The sequence below is a fragment of the Sinocyclocheilus grahami genome, unplaced genomic scaffold (genome assembly GCF_001515645.1).
Source record: "Sinocyclocheilus grahami isolate Dianchi unplaced genomic scaffold, SAMN03320097.WGS_v1.1 scaffold61.1, whole genome shotgun sequence".
Classification (NCBI taxonomy): domain Eukaryota; kingdom Metazoa; phylum Chordata; class Actinopteri; order Cypriniformes; family Cyprinidae; genus Sinocyclocheilus; species Sinocyclocheilus grahami.
The window spans coordinates 222,024-238,988 of NW_015505240.1; the positions used below are offsets into that span (position 1 = coordinate 222,024).

A 16,965-nucleotide genomic window follows, 5' to 3' on the forward strand; every position below is an offset into this window, starting at 1 on the left:
ATATTGAGTTACTGTCGTGATTTAAGTAGAGCTTTTTATGTAGTCTTAAAGAGTTTAATAAGGACGTATTGATTTTTGATGGATGTTTCTTAATTGTTTTCGTAAATGTCAAAAAACTTGAAAACTAATCAATATGCTTTTATTGGTTTAAATAGGGTTTTTTTAATAGCATTTGCTCAATTGGGTTATGATAAATGTCAAAAAACCTGAAAACGAATCAGTATGCTTTTATTGGTGTAACTAATATACTAGAAATATACACATTTGAATGTAACCAAGCACCATATACACCGAGTCAGGAATAAAACAAACAGTTCTATTAGATTCAGTAAACAAAATAGATGCTAGTTTAGAAACACTAGTTTAAACATCTGAGAAAGGACTATACAAACATATGTACAAGCACAAAGTACAAGACCCAACTAATATGAGAATATTCACATAAAACCTCAGTGACCTGAGAAAACAGTGATTCCACAGCCCTTACTGTAGTACATTAACAAACAGCTCTGTACTGTTATTTTTTTGCGTGTGATAGTTCAGTTCATTTAGTCATAAAAGCAGAACAATGTATTTGTGCATAAACTCTGTTATAAAAAATGATCTCTATGCCGATTCTACAACCATATTTTTGCAGGGGACTGGTTGAGCATGTCTTTTGTTTTTGTATATTTGTGTGTTCATGTTTAGTATGTATGTTTTATGTTGTAATATTTTGTTTTTGTGTTTACAGGACCCCCTTGAAAATGAGATGTTACATCTTAAGGGGCTATCCTTTCAATAAATTCAAATATTTTAGAGCGCCATCAATCAGACATAGATGTTAACAGTGGGGGAAAATGGGTGACATGGCAAGTACAACAAGGCATAAATAGGTGACATTTACAGTACATACAGTACAGTCAAATAAGCAAGTGTGCAATTATTTGGTAAATGTAGTGACAGAATAAAATATAGGTCAAATTAAATATAGGACAACTTAATTTCTCTGGTCTGGTTTGTTCCAGGTTTGTGCAACCTCTGCTGTTTATTCATTTTAAACTCATTTAAAAAAAAAAAAAAAAAAAGTAAACATTTTCCTGAAACCCATATAAATCAGGAATGGTTTGTAGAGAATTTGGTCTTTAAAAAAATTCAGCTGACAAGTTGGTCCCTAAAGTGTATTACTTTAATCTATATGAAATAAAAAATAGAGAAGGTAAAATTCAGCCTCTCAAATGGACTCTCGCAATCATTCAGTGTCGCGCTGCAGGGAGGGCGTCCAGAACTGGTTATTGAGCGAACATTCAGTTGAGTGATTTTGTCCTCAATTACCAGATATTCCCCTGTATATTCTACTCTTGGGAGAACAGAGTGCCAGTCACGGTCCACTGCTCCAGGCTCTTATGTAGCACAGTCCCTTAAATCCTTCAGTCCAGGGGTTTGTTAGGAGGTATTTGTGGAGGTCACCCTGTGGTTAGGTTATTGTCTGGTGGCTCTAGGGTCTCAGCGATGTCCTCTAGCTCATCCAGGAGCTCAGAGAAGGAAGGTCTTCGGAATGCATCCATCTGATAGAAAGAGAAAAACATGATAAGCTTGGGTGTTTCATTGAATCTGTTATATATACAGTATATATACACCTTCAAAACAGTTAACCAGGTGATTCATGGAGCCACATTATGAATGCTGAAGGTGAAATCTCTCACTTGACAGGTATTAGTTCTATTCACAGTCATACCATAATAAACATGACCCTCGAGTCGCTACTTCATACCTGACAACAGCTGGCAGAGAGTTCCAGAACCCGCTCTGGGCAGCCCTGCACCAGCTCTCTGAACGATTCCACATCCAGCCCATAGTCCTGTCAACAGATCACACGCTGATGTCAATTTACCTTTTACTCTTTCCTTTGAAAGAACATGGAAATGTTGCATACTAAAAGATTGTCGCAGAATTTAAAATGCATTCTGCATTTATAATTTAAATTTCATCACGAGCTCATAGCAAACTTTACAAATTGTCTCTCTCAAAAAAATGTTAATGCCAATTTGAAAACACTGCATTTCTTCAGAGGGGTCAAAGACAAACAACTGTATTTTACTAGGCAAATGTAGGACAAACTTAACCAACAGAATGCATTTCATCAAAAAGATCCTAAACATATTGTCTCACTAGAAAAAGTATATTATTTATGATAAACAATCTAAAATACAAACTTTAAAAAAAACACTTTACAAACTATCTCTCACCAGAAAATTGCAAAACAAACTGTATTTCACCAGAAAATTGTAAGTCGAACTTTACAATTTCACCAGAAAATTATAGAAAACACTTTAGAATGAAGCTATATTTCACCAGAAAATTACAAAAACTTTACAAACTATACTTCACAAGAAAATTGTAAGACTTTTTTTTTTTTTACAATTTCATAAGAAAATTATACGAAACACAAACTATATTTCACCAAAAAAAGCCAACAAACTATATTTCACGATAAAATTGTGACACAAACCTTACAAATAAATTATATCTCACCAGAAAATACAAACAAACTATAAACAAAACTTCTTACTCTTTAATCAAATAAATGCAGCCTTTATGAGCATACGAGACTTCTTTCAAAATAATATTTTTTTTTTTTTTTTTTAAATCTTTCGACTGGTAGAGTACATACGATAACCACGTGTCTTTAACCTCATACATTTATTAACAACTACAGTAATGTAGATGGACCAGAAAATCATTATCCTTGATGTGACGGAAGAGCGCGATGAATAATAAATCCATACTAAAGAATCTAAATGTCCGTGCGATGGTTCCCTTGACCTAGAACAGATCTATCTGTTCTCTCCCCTCCAGACATCATCGGCTGTCCATCAGCATTAATGAAGCGTAAATGACCACACTGCTGTACACCAGGGCGCAATCACTCTGTCTGACCTTACATTCATCCCCAATGCAGTGAAGAGAACCATATTAATTCACGCAACATAACACGTCTCTCTCAAGGGGTTGTATGTACTGTAATCATCTAAGAGCTCATGCAAGTGCTAAATTATGTATTCTGTGTAACGATTTAGTGTAAATGAACAAATGGTATTAATTTGCCTATGCTGAATAAAAAAGGTGTAGAAACAATTTTCACTCAGAAATAGCTAGAACATTTCACAATTAATTACAAAGAAACTTTCACATTGAATTGAGTTGTGAAATTTAAAGTAGAAAGACTGAAATCGTATTTTCTTGTAAAACATACTCTCATAGGCTTTGTTTTATTTACAGCTTTGAACAATCTTTGAGGGAATCCATGCTTAGAATCCAAACAGCTGTAACCAAATATTTTTTTTAATAATCTTTTTTCACCATGTAAAGCTTGTAACACTCCAAAGAGAAAGAAAAACTTGAAATCGCATCATATGACCCCTTTAAGAAAAACATTTAGATAGGAGCAATGAAAGTTTGTCCCACTAATTTCTAATGTTAAAAAAATGGTCCAATAGCGGCGTTTTTTAGTATTCTGATCACTACAAATCACAACATATATTGAAATAAGGAAGGACTGAAGGACTGTTTACCTGTGTCCTGGGCAGCACCTCTGGGTCGGCAGGGATTCTTGCTAAGATCTCACACAACATGATCCCAAAAGAGAAGACATCAACCTATGATTAAACAGGAGAATACGGCCAGTCAACAGAGGTTCAGTTCAGTCTCACAACAGCACCGGCAACGGCTCTCTCTTTATCCCTGACAGTGAGGCAAAAACAGCTCACAGTTTATTGTATCTGTTACTCATTATAAATGACTTTCCAAATCTCTACCTCAGCCCCGACCTATGAAGGATGGCATCAAATCAGAAGGTTAATCTGGATTAATGTGAAACGGTTATGTGGATAAATGTGAAACCTGTCAGTAAATCAATACTAATTTAATTTTCAGGAAAAAGACTATTCAACCATAAATGTCCTATTCTACACTTTCGTTTTCAAAATCTGACGTCTCATTTTCATTGGTACAGCATTCTGTTCTCAGTACCTTGCGGTCGTACGGCTCTCCTCTAAGCATTTCAGGGGCCATCCAGAAGGCCGACCCCACCAGAGACAACTTCCTGTCGGGGTCTTTTGCGGGCAGATCCCCCACTTCTCTGGCCAGCCCGAAGTCAGTGACCACGGCCTCCCTGCCACGCGAGGTCACACGGATCAAGCAGTTCTGCATTGACAAAACAAGATTCCACATGTAATATGTTGCAAAAGAAATCTCACATCTTTCACTGTGGTATGAGGAAAGCAAGCAAACGAAAACAAAAGTATAAGGAAGATTTTTCTCCATCTCAGATTACCAAAATAACAGAGTCTTATGAGGGAGACCCATCATTTTTTCCAAACAGAACTACAAAGCAGCACAATTACAGTATCATGCCACAAGATGGCAGTATTGCTCTACAGGAAGATTGAACAGTAAGAAATTGTCTTTCACTCTGCTTCTCTATTACAAAATCCCCTAGAGCCTAAAGAAAAAACCCAGTCATTACCTGACCATTTAATTCATCAAATCTGGTGTGTCATGGACGGCTGACATCAGCACATGACTCTAAAGCTGTGGAGTTATCCAAGCTTTATAGTTCCTGTTTTCCTCTAATTTAAACAGAAAGTTATGGCTCTTAACATAAGATTGGGCTAAAAATAAATAATAGTATGCAATCGATATAATGATAAACAAATTGTAAATAAAAGTAATAAGAATAGATCATTATTACACATGAATTATTACACAATGTAACAAAAAAAAAATCATTTAAATTTGTATTGTTCTTTTGTAATTCCATATTATTATTGCACTATTTATTTTCACATAGTATCAACATTTTGGTCAGGTCAATTTTAGAACTTCTATCATTAATTATGAAACATAACATACATATACGTTACAGATGAGCATGTTTTTTTTTTAAAGATATTTTGCATTTGCAAGGATGGGAACATTCTAGAAGTTTCTGTAATATTCAAGTGCTTTCTGGAACATTCCAGAACATTGTGAGACTAGTCATAAAAGACAAAAATCATCCAACTTACACTTCTGTTGTCAGCTTTACTTGACAAGCATTTTGTTCAGTCAATGAATCAGTAACATTAGTCAGTGAAATGCACAAATTGATCAATATGATGCTGAAAGGTAAGCGTAAACTCTGACTACAACTTAAAGCACACACAGTAGTCTTTCACCAGAGCATCAGGTACAGCTTTACATCAACAGTCATTTAAATTTGTATTGTTCTTTTGTAATTCCATATTGCAAATTATTATTGCACTATTTATTTTCACATAGTATCAACATTTTGGTCAGGTCAATTTTAGAACTTCTATCATTAATTATGAAACATAACATACATATACGTTACAGATGAGCATGTTTTTTTTTTAAAGATATTTTGCATTTGCAAGGATGGGAACATTCTAGAAGTTTCTGTAATATTCAAGTGCTTTCTGGAACATTCCAGAACATTGTGAGACTAGTCATAAAAGACAAAAATCATCCAACTTACACTTCTGTTGTCAGCTTTACTTGACAAGCATTTTGTTCAGTCAATGAATCAGTAACATTAGTCAGTGAAATGCACAAATTGATCAATATGATGCTGAAAGGTAAGCGTAAACTCTGACTACAACTTAAAGCACACACAGTAGTCTTTCACCAGAGCATCAGGTACAGCTTTACATCAACAGAGAGTTGTGAATGTGCAATGAGTGTGCTATCAGGCTCTGAGGTTTCATGTGTGGCAGTAACAGTACCCATGTGTTTTAAATACACCCACTGACATAAGGCAGCTATACAACCACACATAACCTCTGGCATGGAAACCTGAACCTGCCATGTTATGCAAGCAGAACAAGTAATGTTTTACCTCCACACTGTGTAATGGCATGTAAGCTATAGTAGCAATATTTGTGCTATGGACTTGTTCAGGTGTGCTATTACTTTTCTGTACGTTCCTTGCCTGATAAAAAGCTAAAAAAAAAATCCTTCACACCTACACTGGACCAGTAAACAAGCCCCAGCTACCACCCCGAACACATTAGCAACCACATTGCATTGGGACAATGAGTTTACTTTAGCATGGAGAAGCATACATTTACTTCAAGAAATGTAAAAATCTAGTTATAAAACATAAAACCGTTTAAAAATAACAAGGCTAAGTTATGTCCGTTTTTAGTAAAACTGCGTGTGAGCAGGGTGCGAGGATAAAAGCTTGAAAGTGACAGGAGTCAGCAGGTCATTTCTTATGTGAGCGAGTAAAAAGGAAAGGAAAAATGTTAGCGAGTGAAAGCAGCCGCAGTCTGGAGTTTATGGAATGGTGAATGCTGGCTACAGCATTAGCATAATAAAGGTCTGACCTTCCCATCTCTGTTCAAACACACAGGCCTGTGCTCACTGCACACTGCAGCCTGGCAACTGCCACAGTTCAAGCTGTCAGGACCATGACTGTTTTTCTCTGCTTACAATATGCAAGCAGAACAAGTAATGTTTTACCTCCACACTGTGTAATGGCATGTAAGCTATAGTAGCAATATTTGTGCTATGGACTTGTTCAGGTGTGCTATTACTTTTCTGTACGTTCCTTGCCTGATAAAAAGCTCAAAAAAAAATCCTTCACACCTACACTGGACCAGTAAACAAGCCCCAGCTACCACCCCGAACACATTAGCAACCACATTGCATTGGGACAATGAGTTTACTTTAGCATGGAGAAGCATACATTTACTTCAAGAAATGTACAAATCTAGTTATAAAACATAAAACCGTTTAAAAATAACAAGGCTAAGTTATGTCCGTTTTTAGTAAAACTGCGTGTGAGCAGGGTGCGAGGATAAAAGCTTGAAAGTGACAGGAGTCAGCAGGTCATTTCTTATGTGAGCGAGTAAAAAGGAAAGGAAAAATGTTAGCGAGTGAAAGCAGCCGCAGTCTGGAGTTTATGGAATGGTGAATGCTGGCTACAGCATTAGCATAATAAAGGTCTGACCTTCCCATCTCTGTTCAAACACACAGGCCTGTGCTCACTGCACACTGCAGCCTGGCAACTGCCACAGTTCAAGCTGTCAGGACCATGACTGTTTTTCTCTGCTTACAACTTTATAAGGGTGCAGGTTCCCTTTTCAAAATGCAACGAAATTCTCGTCTTTTAGTCATTTCACTAACAATATGAGTGAGGGTGTCATAAGTTCAAAAGTGTGGGGACAGAAAGTCTTTTTAATACTTTTATTTACCATGGATGCACTAAATTGATTAAAAGTGACAGTAAAAATTGTTTTCAAACTAATCTGTTCTTTTGAACTTTCTATTCATCATCCTGAAACAAATATATCACGGTTTCCACAATAACAGCTCACATCTTCCAAAACATGAAAGAAAATTTTCAAATAGACATTATCTTTTTTTAACAAGCCGCATATTTGAAGTCTAAACAACTGCATTCTCGCCTAAAAAATTACATTCTGCGACACAGTAACAGTATTATCCATAAAATTATAGTGGATTTGGGCATCTGCCATGACACTTGCTCTGAGAAATACTGCAAGTGGGAGTGATACAAACGGTGGTTTGGAGTTCTGTTATCTCTAGAATATCGCACTGCTCAGATATCTCAGCTAATCAGATTCAAGGACCAGAAAGAATTGTTGTATAAATAATAAAAAATTACAATAAAAGTGTTTTCACTGTATTTCAAATAAATGCAGGTTCAGTGAACATAAGAGAAAAAAAAAATCTTACAGACCCCAAACTTTGGAACGCCAGTGTATTTTCAATAGAAAGTATTTCCTTCCTATTGAAAATACACGTCCTTTTTTTCCCAATAGGGATTTTCAATAGGAAGGATTTCCTGATATGTTTTTTCCTTCACAGAATTTCTATAAACACATTCTGAAGAAAAACATAAAGCAGCATCACTTATATTTCCCCCAGGGCCGATTCTGTTCCTTTACAGAACACGTCTCCTTCAGGACACAATGTTCTTTACCAAAACATTTTTGAAATACCTTGGCCCATGGTGTGAGAATGGTCACAGTGGAGGCATGTGGCACAGTTTTTCATGTTCTGTGTGTTTCAGTATTAAGCATGATATCTATGTCCCATCACTCTGCTATCGTGTTCATAAGCGATGAATGGAAACCATAACTGAAGTAAATCTACAGAAACCAAAACCTTTCACTCAAGATAATATAAATGGTGCCAAGTTTCACACATTGAAAAACGGAAATGCAAGCACTACTTTTCATAAAATGCCATTCAATTTTTTTTATAATTTCAACTGTTGAAAAATAAAATAAAATCCAAAAGTGAATTAGGAGCCAAATAAATATTTTTGCAAACATACTACACTAAAAATGCATTAAATTCATTGCAAAATTTAGATAACATAATATCAAACCAAGCTGCATCTGCAATCAAATAATGCTGGACCTTTTCCTGAACTAGCTTCACTTTAGTTGGTTAAAAGGTAATGGTTAAAACGAGTGAAGTTAGAAAATGTGTAGCAATAGTTTGCAGATAGCACTTTGACATTTTTGAATGCAACGCAATTGATTTTTATTAAAAAATAAAATGTATATAATATATATATGTATATATTATTTATTTATTTATTTTTATAGATTTTAAGTTTGACTTGAGCATCCAGATACCTTTGGGGCCACTGTGTAAGTATGCCAATCTTCACTTTGTAAGATTATGGGAGATAATATTATGGTTATCTCACAACTAACTAAGCTGTACCTAAGCAATAAAAAAAAAATAATTTGGTTATATGAGAAAAGAGGAAATGGACACAAGCAAAGTGTGCTCACTACCAGTTAAACACTGCAATCTGTGGAATTATATGCATACATGGTACTCGCTGAATCATGTATTCAACACATTTTGTTCAAAACATGACTTAAGTTACATTAGACGTAAAAACAGCAGAAATTTCAATGGAGTAACATTACAAATCTCTATCATTAGCTATAAACGCAAGGCGTGTTCATGGCACACACCTTTAAATCTAGGTTGAACACTGCGAGGTGATATTTCATAATATATCTTTGCCATAATTGCTCAATTTTGATCCCTGAAGTCTGCCAACTCACTCGTCCTCACCTTAGAGTTGAGATCTCTATGGTAAATGTTCTTGTAGTGGAGATAGGTCATTCCTCGGCTAATATCACAGCCCAGTTCGATCTTCTCTCTCCAGCAGAGGTTGACGTCATGCCTGGCCAGCAGCTCCTCCAGACAGCCTCCGCTCACACACTAGGTGGAGGAGGGAAGGACACGAGATTATAAAACACTTTGAATTATAACCTGATTTATACAGTGAAAATGCAACTCACTTTTGCAGCATGTTAAATCAGGAAAACTTTTTTCTTTGTAGAAAATGATATACTCTTGACACATTAGAAAAACATAATGGTGAGTCACTGCTAGTGTTATGAGACTTTCCAGGCAGCACGCAGAGAAAGCAAAAGACTGGATATGCTTAATTGTGAATACTAATGCCTAAAAGCTGCCACCCACCTCAAGAATTGGATACAGCTTGTTCTCCTTGACACAAATCCCCAGGTACCTACAGAATGAAAATCGCAGTATTTTACTTTATCCATCCGAGAACTGAGGAATAACGCAAAGTTTAGAGCATTCACAGGTAATAACAAGATTGACAAATCATCCAATCAGCACCTGTGACCTTTATACATCTGTGTAAACCCTTTAAATTGACTTGAGATCAAATTTACAGCCATAAAGGAATCAAAAGGCTTTTAGCAGTGCGAATTAAATTTTAAAGATTGTTACATTTTCACCCAAAATGTGTGTAGTTTCTATGTAAAAAATGACAGTGTATTGCAGGCATTTACCAGGCTGTTGCTATGCAGTTGCTAAGGTACTCAAAGTAGTTTTTAGTTGCTATTGGGTTGCTAGGGTGTTCTGGGTAGTCAAAAGTTATGATATTCTAGATGTGGCCTGAATTCAAAGGGTTAAATGTTTGTTCTTAAACATAAGTATGAGCAATTAGGGATGTTAAAATTCTGGCTGATCCAAATGATAATTGATAAATATATTTATAAATGATATTCAAATAAAAAATACAATATTGTCTAAATAAATTAAAAATAAAACAAGAACTGCTAAACAATTGTTTTAAATGCAACAAGAGACTTGTACAGTATGAAAAACGGATAATCATACGGAAATTTGCTAAAGGCTTTTTAATCAACTTTTGTGAAGTTGACAGTAAGGTGATCTAACTCTAAACATATTAGAAATTAGCATGCACAATTAGATATCCAACAATAACAGATACCAATGAATTAAAAATCTCTAATATTGACCAATATCTAATCTGGTGCAGATATATCATGCATCCTTACAAGCAATACTAATAATGATGCTTGTTTTAGCAAACACTACTAAAACTCAGGATTTAAAACACGGGCTGTGTGTAGTTATTACAGTCTCACAGTCTAATGCTTTTAATATCAGAAGATCATCTAAATTGTAGCCATTCACTGGTTACCTTTGTTCAAGGTCAAGAAATCTTAACGTAGTCAGGTTTATTATTTAGTATTACGCCGACAGAGTCAGAGTTGTTTTCTTCCCATGTTCTGAGGGGGTGTTATGAGCATCAGGCCGGCGTGGGATTGATGGAAGTGATTAATAATCGCGTGTGCAGAGGCGGCTCACCTCACTATGTTCGGGTGGGAGAGTTTCTGAAGTAGACTGATCTCCCTCACGATGCTGTTCTGATCCACGTCATTCTTATAGATCTTCACTACCATCACCTTCTTCGTGGTGCCATGTATCACCTGAGCGAGGGAGAATTACATCATTATTGACTCAGCAGCGAGGGCGTCACATACTGTACATACAGTGGGAGTTTCAACAGGAGGGATTTCCTGACATGTTTATCCTTCCTTGAAATTCTGTACACACATTCACAACAAAAAAAGAAGCATCACTCTTATTTTCCCCTGGGCTGATTCTGTTCCTTTACAGTACACAACTCCTTTAGGACACAATGTTCTTTAAAAAAAAAAAAGTGCAGTCATTACTTGGCCCATGGTGTGTTTTTTACATTCTGTGTGAACTGATATTAAACACGTTATCTAGGTTCAGTCACTCTGCTATTGTAAAGCTCTGCTGTGATCTTAGTCCTCGCCAAAGTCTTTCATTCAAGATAGTATCGAGCACAAAAGAGTTTCACACAATAATAACGGCTTTTTTGTGAGCTTTGGCAAGACTTGTAACAAAATGCCGTTTAGTTACTTACAATTGAAATTATGAGGTTAAAAGGAATGCTGAAGCGATTTTGCAAAACAAGAAAAAAAGTTAGCATATAAAAAATGTGATTACTATAGTTTCCTCAGGCATTTTTTAAAACCAACTAGTTATTTTCATGTTTGTGATGGTTTTCAAGATCATTTAAGCTTGACAGGGTGGTGATGGTACGTGACGTTAAACATGTATTTCTTATTTTTAGGAAACGACAGACACGTCATGTCTGTAAGGTTCTTTTGTAAGGACTAACAAGGCCGTGACTTCCAGACAAAATTATTAGAAGATCATTTAATATTTTGGCAACAGAATTCGGGTGGGTACAAAATCCCCACCAATTATTTATACTGGAGATAAGGAACAGAACCTTTGCTCTTGAAAGGCAGCAGGTGGTGGAACGAAAACATTTATCTTAAGGTTTCAACGCCTGAGATCTCAATGTGCCTCATTTTCACAGCTTTGATTAAATCAGTGCACTTTCGCTAAAGGGCAGATTATCTAATCAGATTCTGTGCTGTTCCATTATTACACGCCACCTTCAGGACATTCTAGCAATTTTAGCACATTTTTCATAAACATTTTTAAAAATTTTGTCTCGTTCCACCATTACTGACAGGAAACCCTTACCTTGTAGACCTTGGAGAAGAAGCCGGTTCCGATAAGTTCTGCGCTGAAGTCTTCCCAGAACTCTAGTTTACGGACGGTGGTGCGGAGTCGGTGCCAGCAGTCGGTCTGCCAGTAGGTGTCTGTGGACTCATTGAGCAGAGTGGGACTGACCGGTTCTGGAGTGTCGTCCACCTCACACATCTTGGAGATCTCATCTACAAGAGAAAAAGCAGAAGTAGGAGAGATGAAGCTTAGTTTTACACTGCAGAAGTGGATTTAGAGTAATCAAAGCAACCAAGCTTTGTTTATAGGAGATGAAAAAAAATCTGTTTTGCAATACAAAAAATAAAAATCACTAATAATTCATCACATTATATACCTTATTCATCTGACGCAAGACCAGTTTTACAGTAAAGCCTGCATTAAGATTAATCATAATGTCCAAGACTGCATCTATTCAGAGGATAATCCACAGAAAAATGAAAAAAAGGATGGATTTTGATAAAAAATAAAATGTCAAAACAGACAATACCTCAAATAACTATGTTTTATATAAAATACATATATCTGGATTAATCATGCATTTTCAATCAAGTTATTTATTAATTTAGCTGTTTCATTGCAGGGCTTATGATTATTTCAATTTTAAAAATCTAAACGTATCCATTTTTTAAAGGTCTACCATTACTTTATCATAAGGACCATTCTTTTTTCAGTATGTTTTAATTACATTTCCATAAAAAAATGTTATATCATGATATTTAAAGGGGTCATATGATGCTTTTTAAAAGATCATTATTTGGTGTATTTGGTGTAACAGAATATGTTGACATGCTTTAATGTTCAAATAACACATTATTTTTCAAATACTGTACATTATTGTAGGTCCTCTATGCCCCGCCTCTCTCAAACGCTTCGTTTTCTACAAAGTCCCTCCTTCCGACAAGTGCAGTGTGCTCTGATTGGCCAGCTGACCCAGTGCATTGTGATTGGCCGAACACCGCAAGCACTCGTCGGAAATGTAACGCCCCTTACCATAATCACCAGCTTCATCTTTCAAAATAAATGTAAAGACAGTAAATAATGTCATTAGTTTTACCATCAGTTCAAGCCCGAAAGGGGAACAGAGTCGTGTGACAGACACAGTGATGAAGCTGGTATGCGTTTGTGATGTGACCCCCTCTCCCCCTCTCTCTCTCGCTCTCTCTCTCGCTCGTGCACACACACACGATGCGCAAAACTCCGCATTTGAACAGTAAATAGCAAATACTTAAAATAATATCAAAACAGTAGCTGATTCAGAAGCCTAGGTTCACGAAACGGTCGTCCATAAAATGCATTGCTGTTCTGTTGTAAGTCATCTTAAAAATTCCTAAATGCATCTACTTTCGGAAGGCCAAATAAAGTGCTTTTGCTTTCGCCTAGAAACAAACAGCGTCTCCCTGACATGGCTGCATCAACACTAACTGCGGTTACTGAAACCACGCCTTCTTTCTTTGCGGGCACATTTGGGCGGCATTATGCAACTATTTCCACATAGTGAGGTAGATATGTGGGGGCGTGTTAGAACGAGCCGTTTTAGGGGGACGTGGCAGACTGTTAACTTTGATAAAGAATATCTCTTTGGTTTTGAGACTTTAGTCTTTGCAACTTCAGGGATCTTATCTATCCACAATCAGCTTGTAACACTTCAAAGGAAAACTTGAAATCGCATCATATGACCCCTTTAACTTATCGCTATCAACCAAACTTTTAAGAATATTGTGATTCTTGCTTTTTTTACTATATCGTCCACCCCTACTATAGTCATAATTTGCAGCATCCAAGTTGTATTTCCAAGGTACCAGGCTGATACAGTTCAATGAGCTTGCGATGGCATCAAGTCTTTGAAACAAGTAAACGAGACACCCTTGAGCACACCTGCATATTCTCCTTTGTTGTCAGTTATATCCGGTTTCAGATTTACCCACATTGAAAAGCAACCTGTGGGTGGTCGCTCTGATTTTTGGCCAGATGTTTTCCTATCTACATTGGCAGTTTTTGGCCCAAATAAGCAGAGTGGACCAAAGAGGACTTTGTGCCCATACTTAAGATATGCAAGTCTAGATATGCAAGCTATCCTGTAAGTGTGCCTTTAAAGATAGTTTGGCTTTATTTAGGCCAAGCAGACATGACATAACCATATCCTAAGAACTTGCAAATGTCCTCATTGGATGATCTCACATTATGAGGAAACATGAGGTTAATATTTAGACTAAGGATGCTGAACATAGATAACACAATATTTTATGTACTACACTCGCACAAACTTCTGGCTGACCATGTGTTCTACAAAAAAAAAACTGTTTGTGTACATGTGTGCATAGTGTGGATAAGTCTGGACATTTTATTGAATTGTGTATTAGCGTGTCAGCTGGAGGTTACATCATTGCGCGTCATCATTGGTGCCCAGAGCACTGGGTGTCCTAACTACCCGTTAACATGTTTACTGGCTTCCACACGTAACATCCTACAAGGTTTCTCAGTGATGGTCCTGCCACAACCTCTATCCATCAGCTGCCACCGACACACCAACGTCTGACCCCAGGCTACTGACACAAACACACTCCATCACACTTTATCAGATACTGTATGTGTTAACATTACTCTCAGATATTCAAAGCTCTGTATCAGTTGCAATAATCCCGAAGGAGATGACGCATTGCTGCTGCACTGGAAAGCTCTGGAAAGCAAAGTCCATAATATCAGTGTTAGCTCAGCATAAACTGTAGTTAGATAACTAGCTGGCCGTACATACTGAGAAAAGGCTGTAATCATTACAGAGTCTCAGGGATTTGCTACGAGAGAGAGATAAAATAACCAGGTTAGATCACTGCTCTGATGTTTGTCTGGAAGATATATAATTCAGTCCTTTAAAATGTTTTGGTCAATCCTTTTTTTTTCAGTCCTTTTAAAATGTTTTGACATTGTTTTTGAGCTTGTAATTGTTTGTTGTTGTCTAATTTTTACATATGACAGTGCACTAACCACAAAGTATTATGCTATTACCTTCTTTTTTGGATATAACATGGAAATATCAAGGTATTCTTTTGAAGTAACATGGAAATATCACATTATATGAATATGCTAATCAATTAATCATGTAATACTAGTCTTTTAAACAAATGTACAAAATGTGGCAGCATATAAATGTATTTATAAAACAAAAATTATTTATCTGAAATACTGAAATGTAATATTACTTCATATTTAAAATATTTAATATTACACTAAGATGTTATATATCATTTAATATTTTAACATTTCATATTTAAAAGTATATATGAAAAGTATGTGTGTGTGTTTGTACAGAGCTGCTTTCAATACAAAAAAGATGCTTGGTGTTATTTAATAGCTTTGATGACTTTACTATTACTAAAAATGTGCAAAATAGTAGCAATAAAAATTAGACAAAATGCATTGTATTAAAATACCATGGTATTTCCATCTGATGTACCACAGCACCAGAACAGTACTTTTTGCAAAGACAGTTTTTGGGAAAACTATGGCATATGTGCAGTGCACCTATGCTAACAAAAAGTGTTGATTGACATATTTTCTTTGTCACGCTTGGATAATATTAATTGCTGGTGCAGTACATGCATGTATGGTTGCATGTGCGAACAAACCAAAACATTTTTCTGAAAACTTCCTTGAATGCATTATGGCGGCGTGCATATACGTAAGATGCAATAAGATCCATCAGGGCCTAAATCTTGATATTTCTGCTATCATCTAAAGGCATTAGCACAATTACCTAAACTAAACAGCGCTCAAAGATAGAAAGCTCATCCAACCATCAAAGTTCATACAACAACAAATAAGATAAGAAACTCACTAATCCTGTACGATAAGAGAGAGTGATTACTGCCAATGCATATCTGGCTGATATTTGATATCTTGTACAATCACGCACAAACCCATGCACACGCACGCACACGGATGCACTGAGTCTTAAAGCCATCCTCAGATGTCATTGTCGTTATGCGTGACACCTGAAACCTGCTTTGCCAAGGTACTTGCCTCTCTCACATGCAAACGACAATGGTGAACGTAGGATCGACCGACGTGGTCTTTGAGGGGGTTTAGCAAGCCAGGGTGTCTCTTTCAGAGTCTGCGGGTATGTTAATGTAAATGAGACATGGAAAGAGAACCAACACGGTTTGGGGAGCGAGTGTAGAATGGATTCAGATGTGGTGTGACGCAAAGCATTTGTTTGATCTACCTTGGGGTGAAGTATAGAAAGAAATTACTCAATTAGTCTTCAACTACTCACAGCGCTCCTACTGAAATAGTGAATTTCACCTCTTGATTCGATTGGAAAATGTAAGAAGAGAATCTTAAACAAAGCAAACTTTGTTTGGACTGGAGAAAAAAAATGGTTTAGACTACTGAAAAATGAGCTTCCTGCCATTCAGGTAGCTTTTTTCATAATCAAAACCACTTCAAGTCCACACAGGAAAAGAAACCTAAGAACATTGGCAAGCATGTGCTGTTAAACAACTGAAGGGTTAAAACAGGGCATTTTTACAGTAAATAATTCAGTGTAAGGCAAGAACTCTCGTGTGTGTCACTTTGGGCGCTCTCCTTTAGAGATCTATTGAGTTTCCTTCGGTCTGTGTAGCAACTGAAGCTCCCTGGGTCACATCCCCTCTGCTTTCTATGACGTGAGCGCTGGAGCATGTGAATGAGACAGAAAGAGTGAGAAAAAAACTAAAAGAGGTGATGAAGTTTACAGTTTGGCTACATTCATCTCAAAGCTTAATTTTATGCTAGAATATTCAGTGCAATATCATCTCACAGATGGTTACTGAAACCATAAACTGTGAAAATCTGTCATTTCAGATCAGTAACCTTCTCTAGTGCTTTGATTTGGCTGATAATAGCCCAGTCATGCATAGGTTAAGCAGGTCTCAGTCATCATAGGTAATGCAGATGGCACATGCATATTTTACACATTCAGGACCGAGAAACTCCTATAAATGCAGGTCAAATATAAGTACAACTAGACATGGGTTTCTTCCTTTTGAGAAATTTAGCATT

The 16,965-nt window shown here is 36.5% G+C and overlaps 1 protein-coding gene across 2 annotated transcripts in view; it reads right to left on the reverse strand.

Annotated features, from left to right (window-relative positions):
* Nucleotides 1–406: 406 nt before the first annotated feature.
* LOC107584524 (dual specificity testis-specific protein kinase 2) overlaps nt 407–16,965 on the reverse strand; it is a 21,196-nt gene continuing 4,637 nt past the window's right edge. For both annotated transcript variants that reach the window (XM_016271161.1, XM_016271162.1), the window contains 8 exons: nt 11,905–12,098; nt 10,687–10,808; nt 9,523–9,571; nt 9,109–9,258; nt 4,012–4,185; nt 3,555–3,638; nt 1,754–1,840; nt 407–1,547 (listed from right to left, as the gene is read on the reverse strand). In XM_016271161.1, the coding sequence (XP_016126647.1) occupies nt 1,446–1,547; nt 1,754–1,840; nt 3,555–3,638; nt 4,012–4,185; nt 9,109–9,258; nt 9,523–9,571; nt 10,687–10,808; nt 11,905–12,098 (962 nt within the window). In that variant the 3' untranslated portion in view covers nt 407–1,445. The remainder of the gene's footprint in view (nt 1,548–1,753; nt 1,841–3,554; nt 3,639–4,011; nt 4,186–9,108; nt 9,259–9,522; nt 9,572–10,686; nt 10,809–11,904; nt 12,099–16,965) is intronic.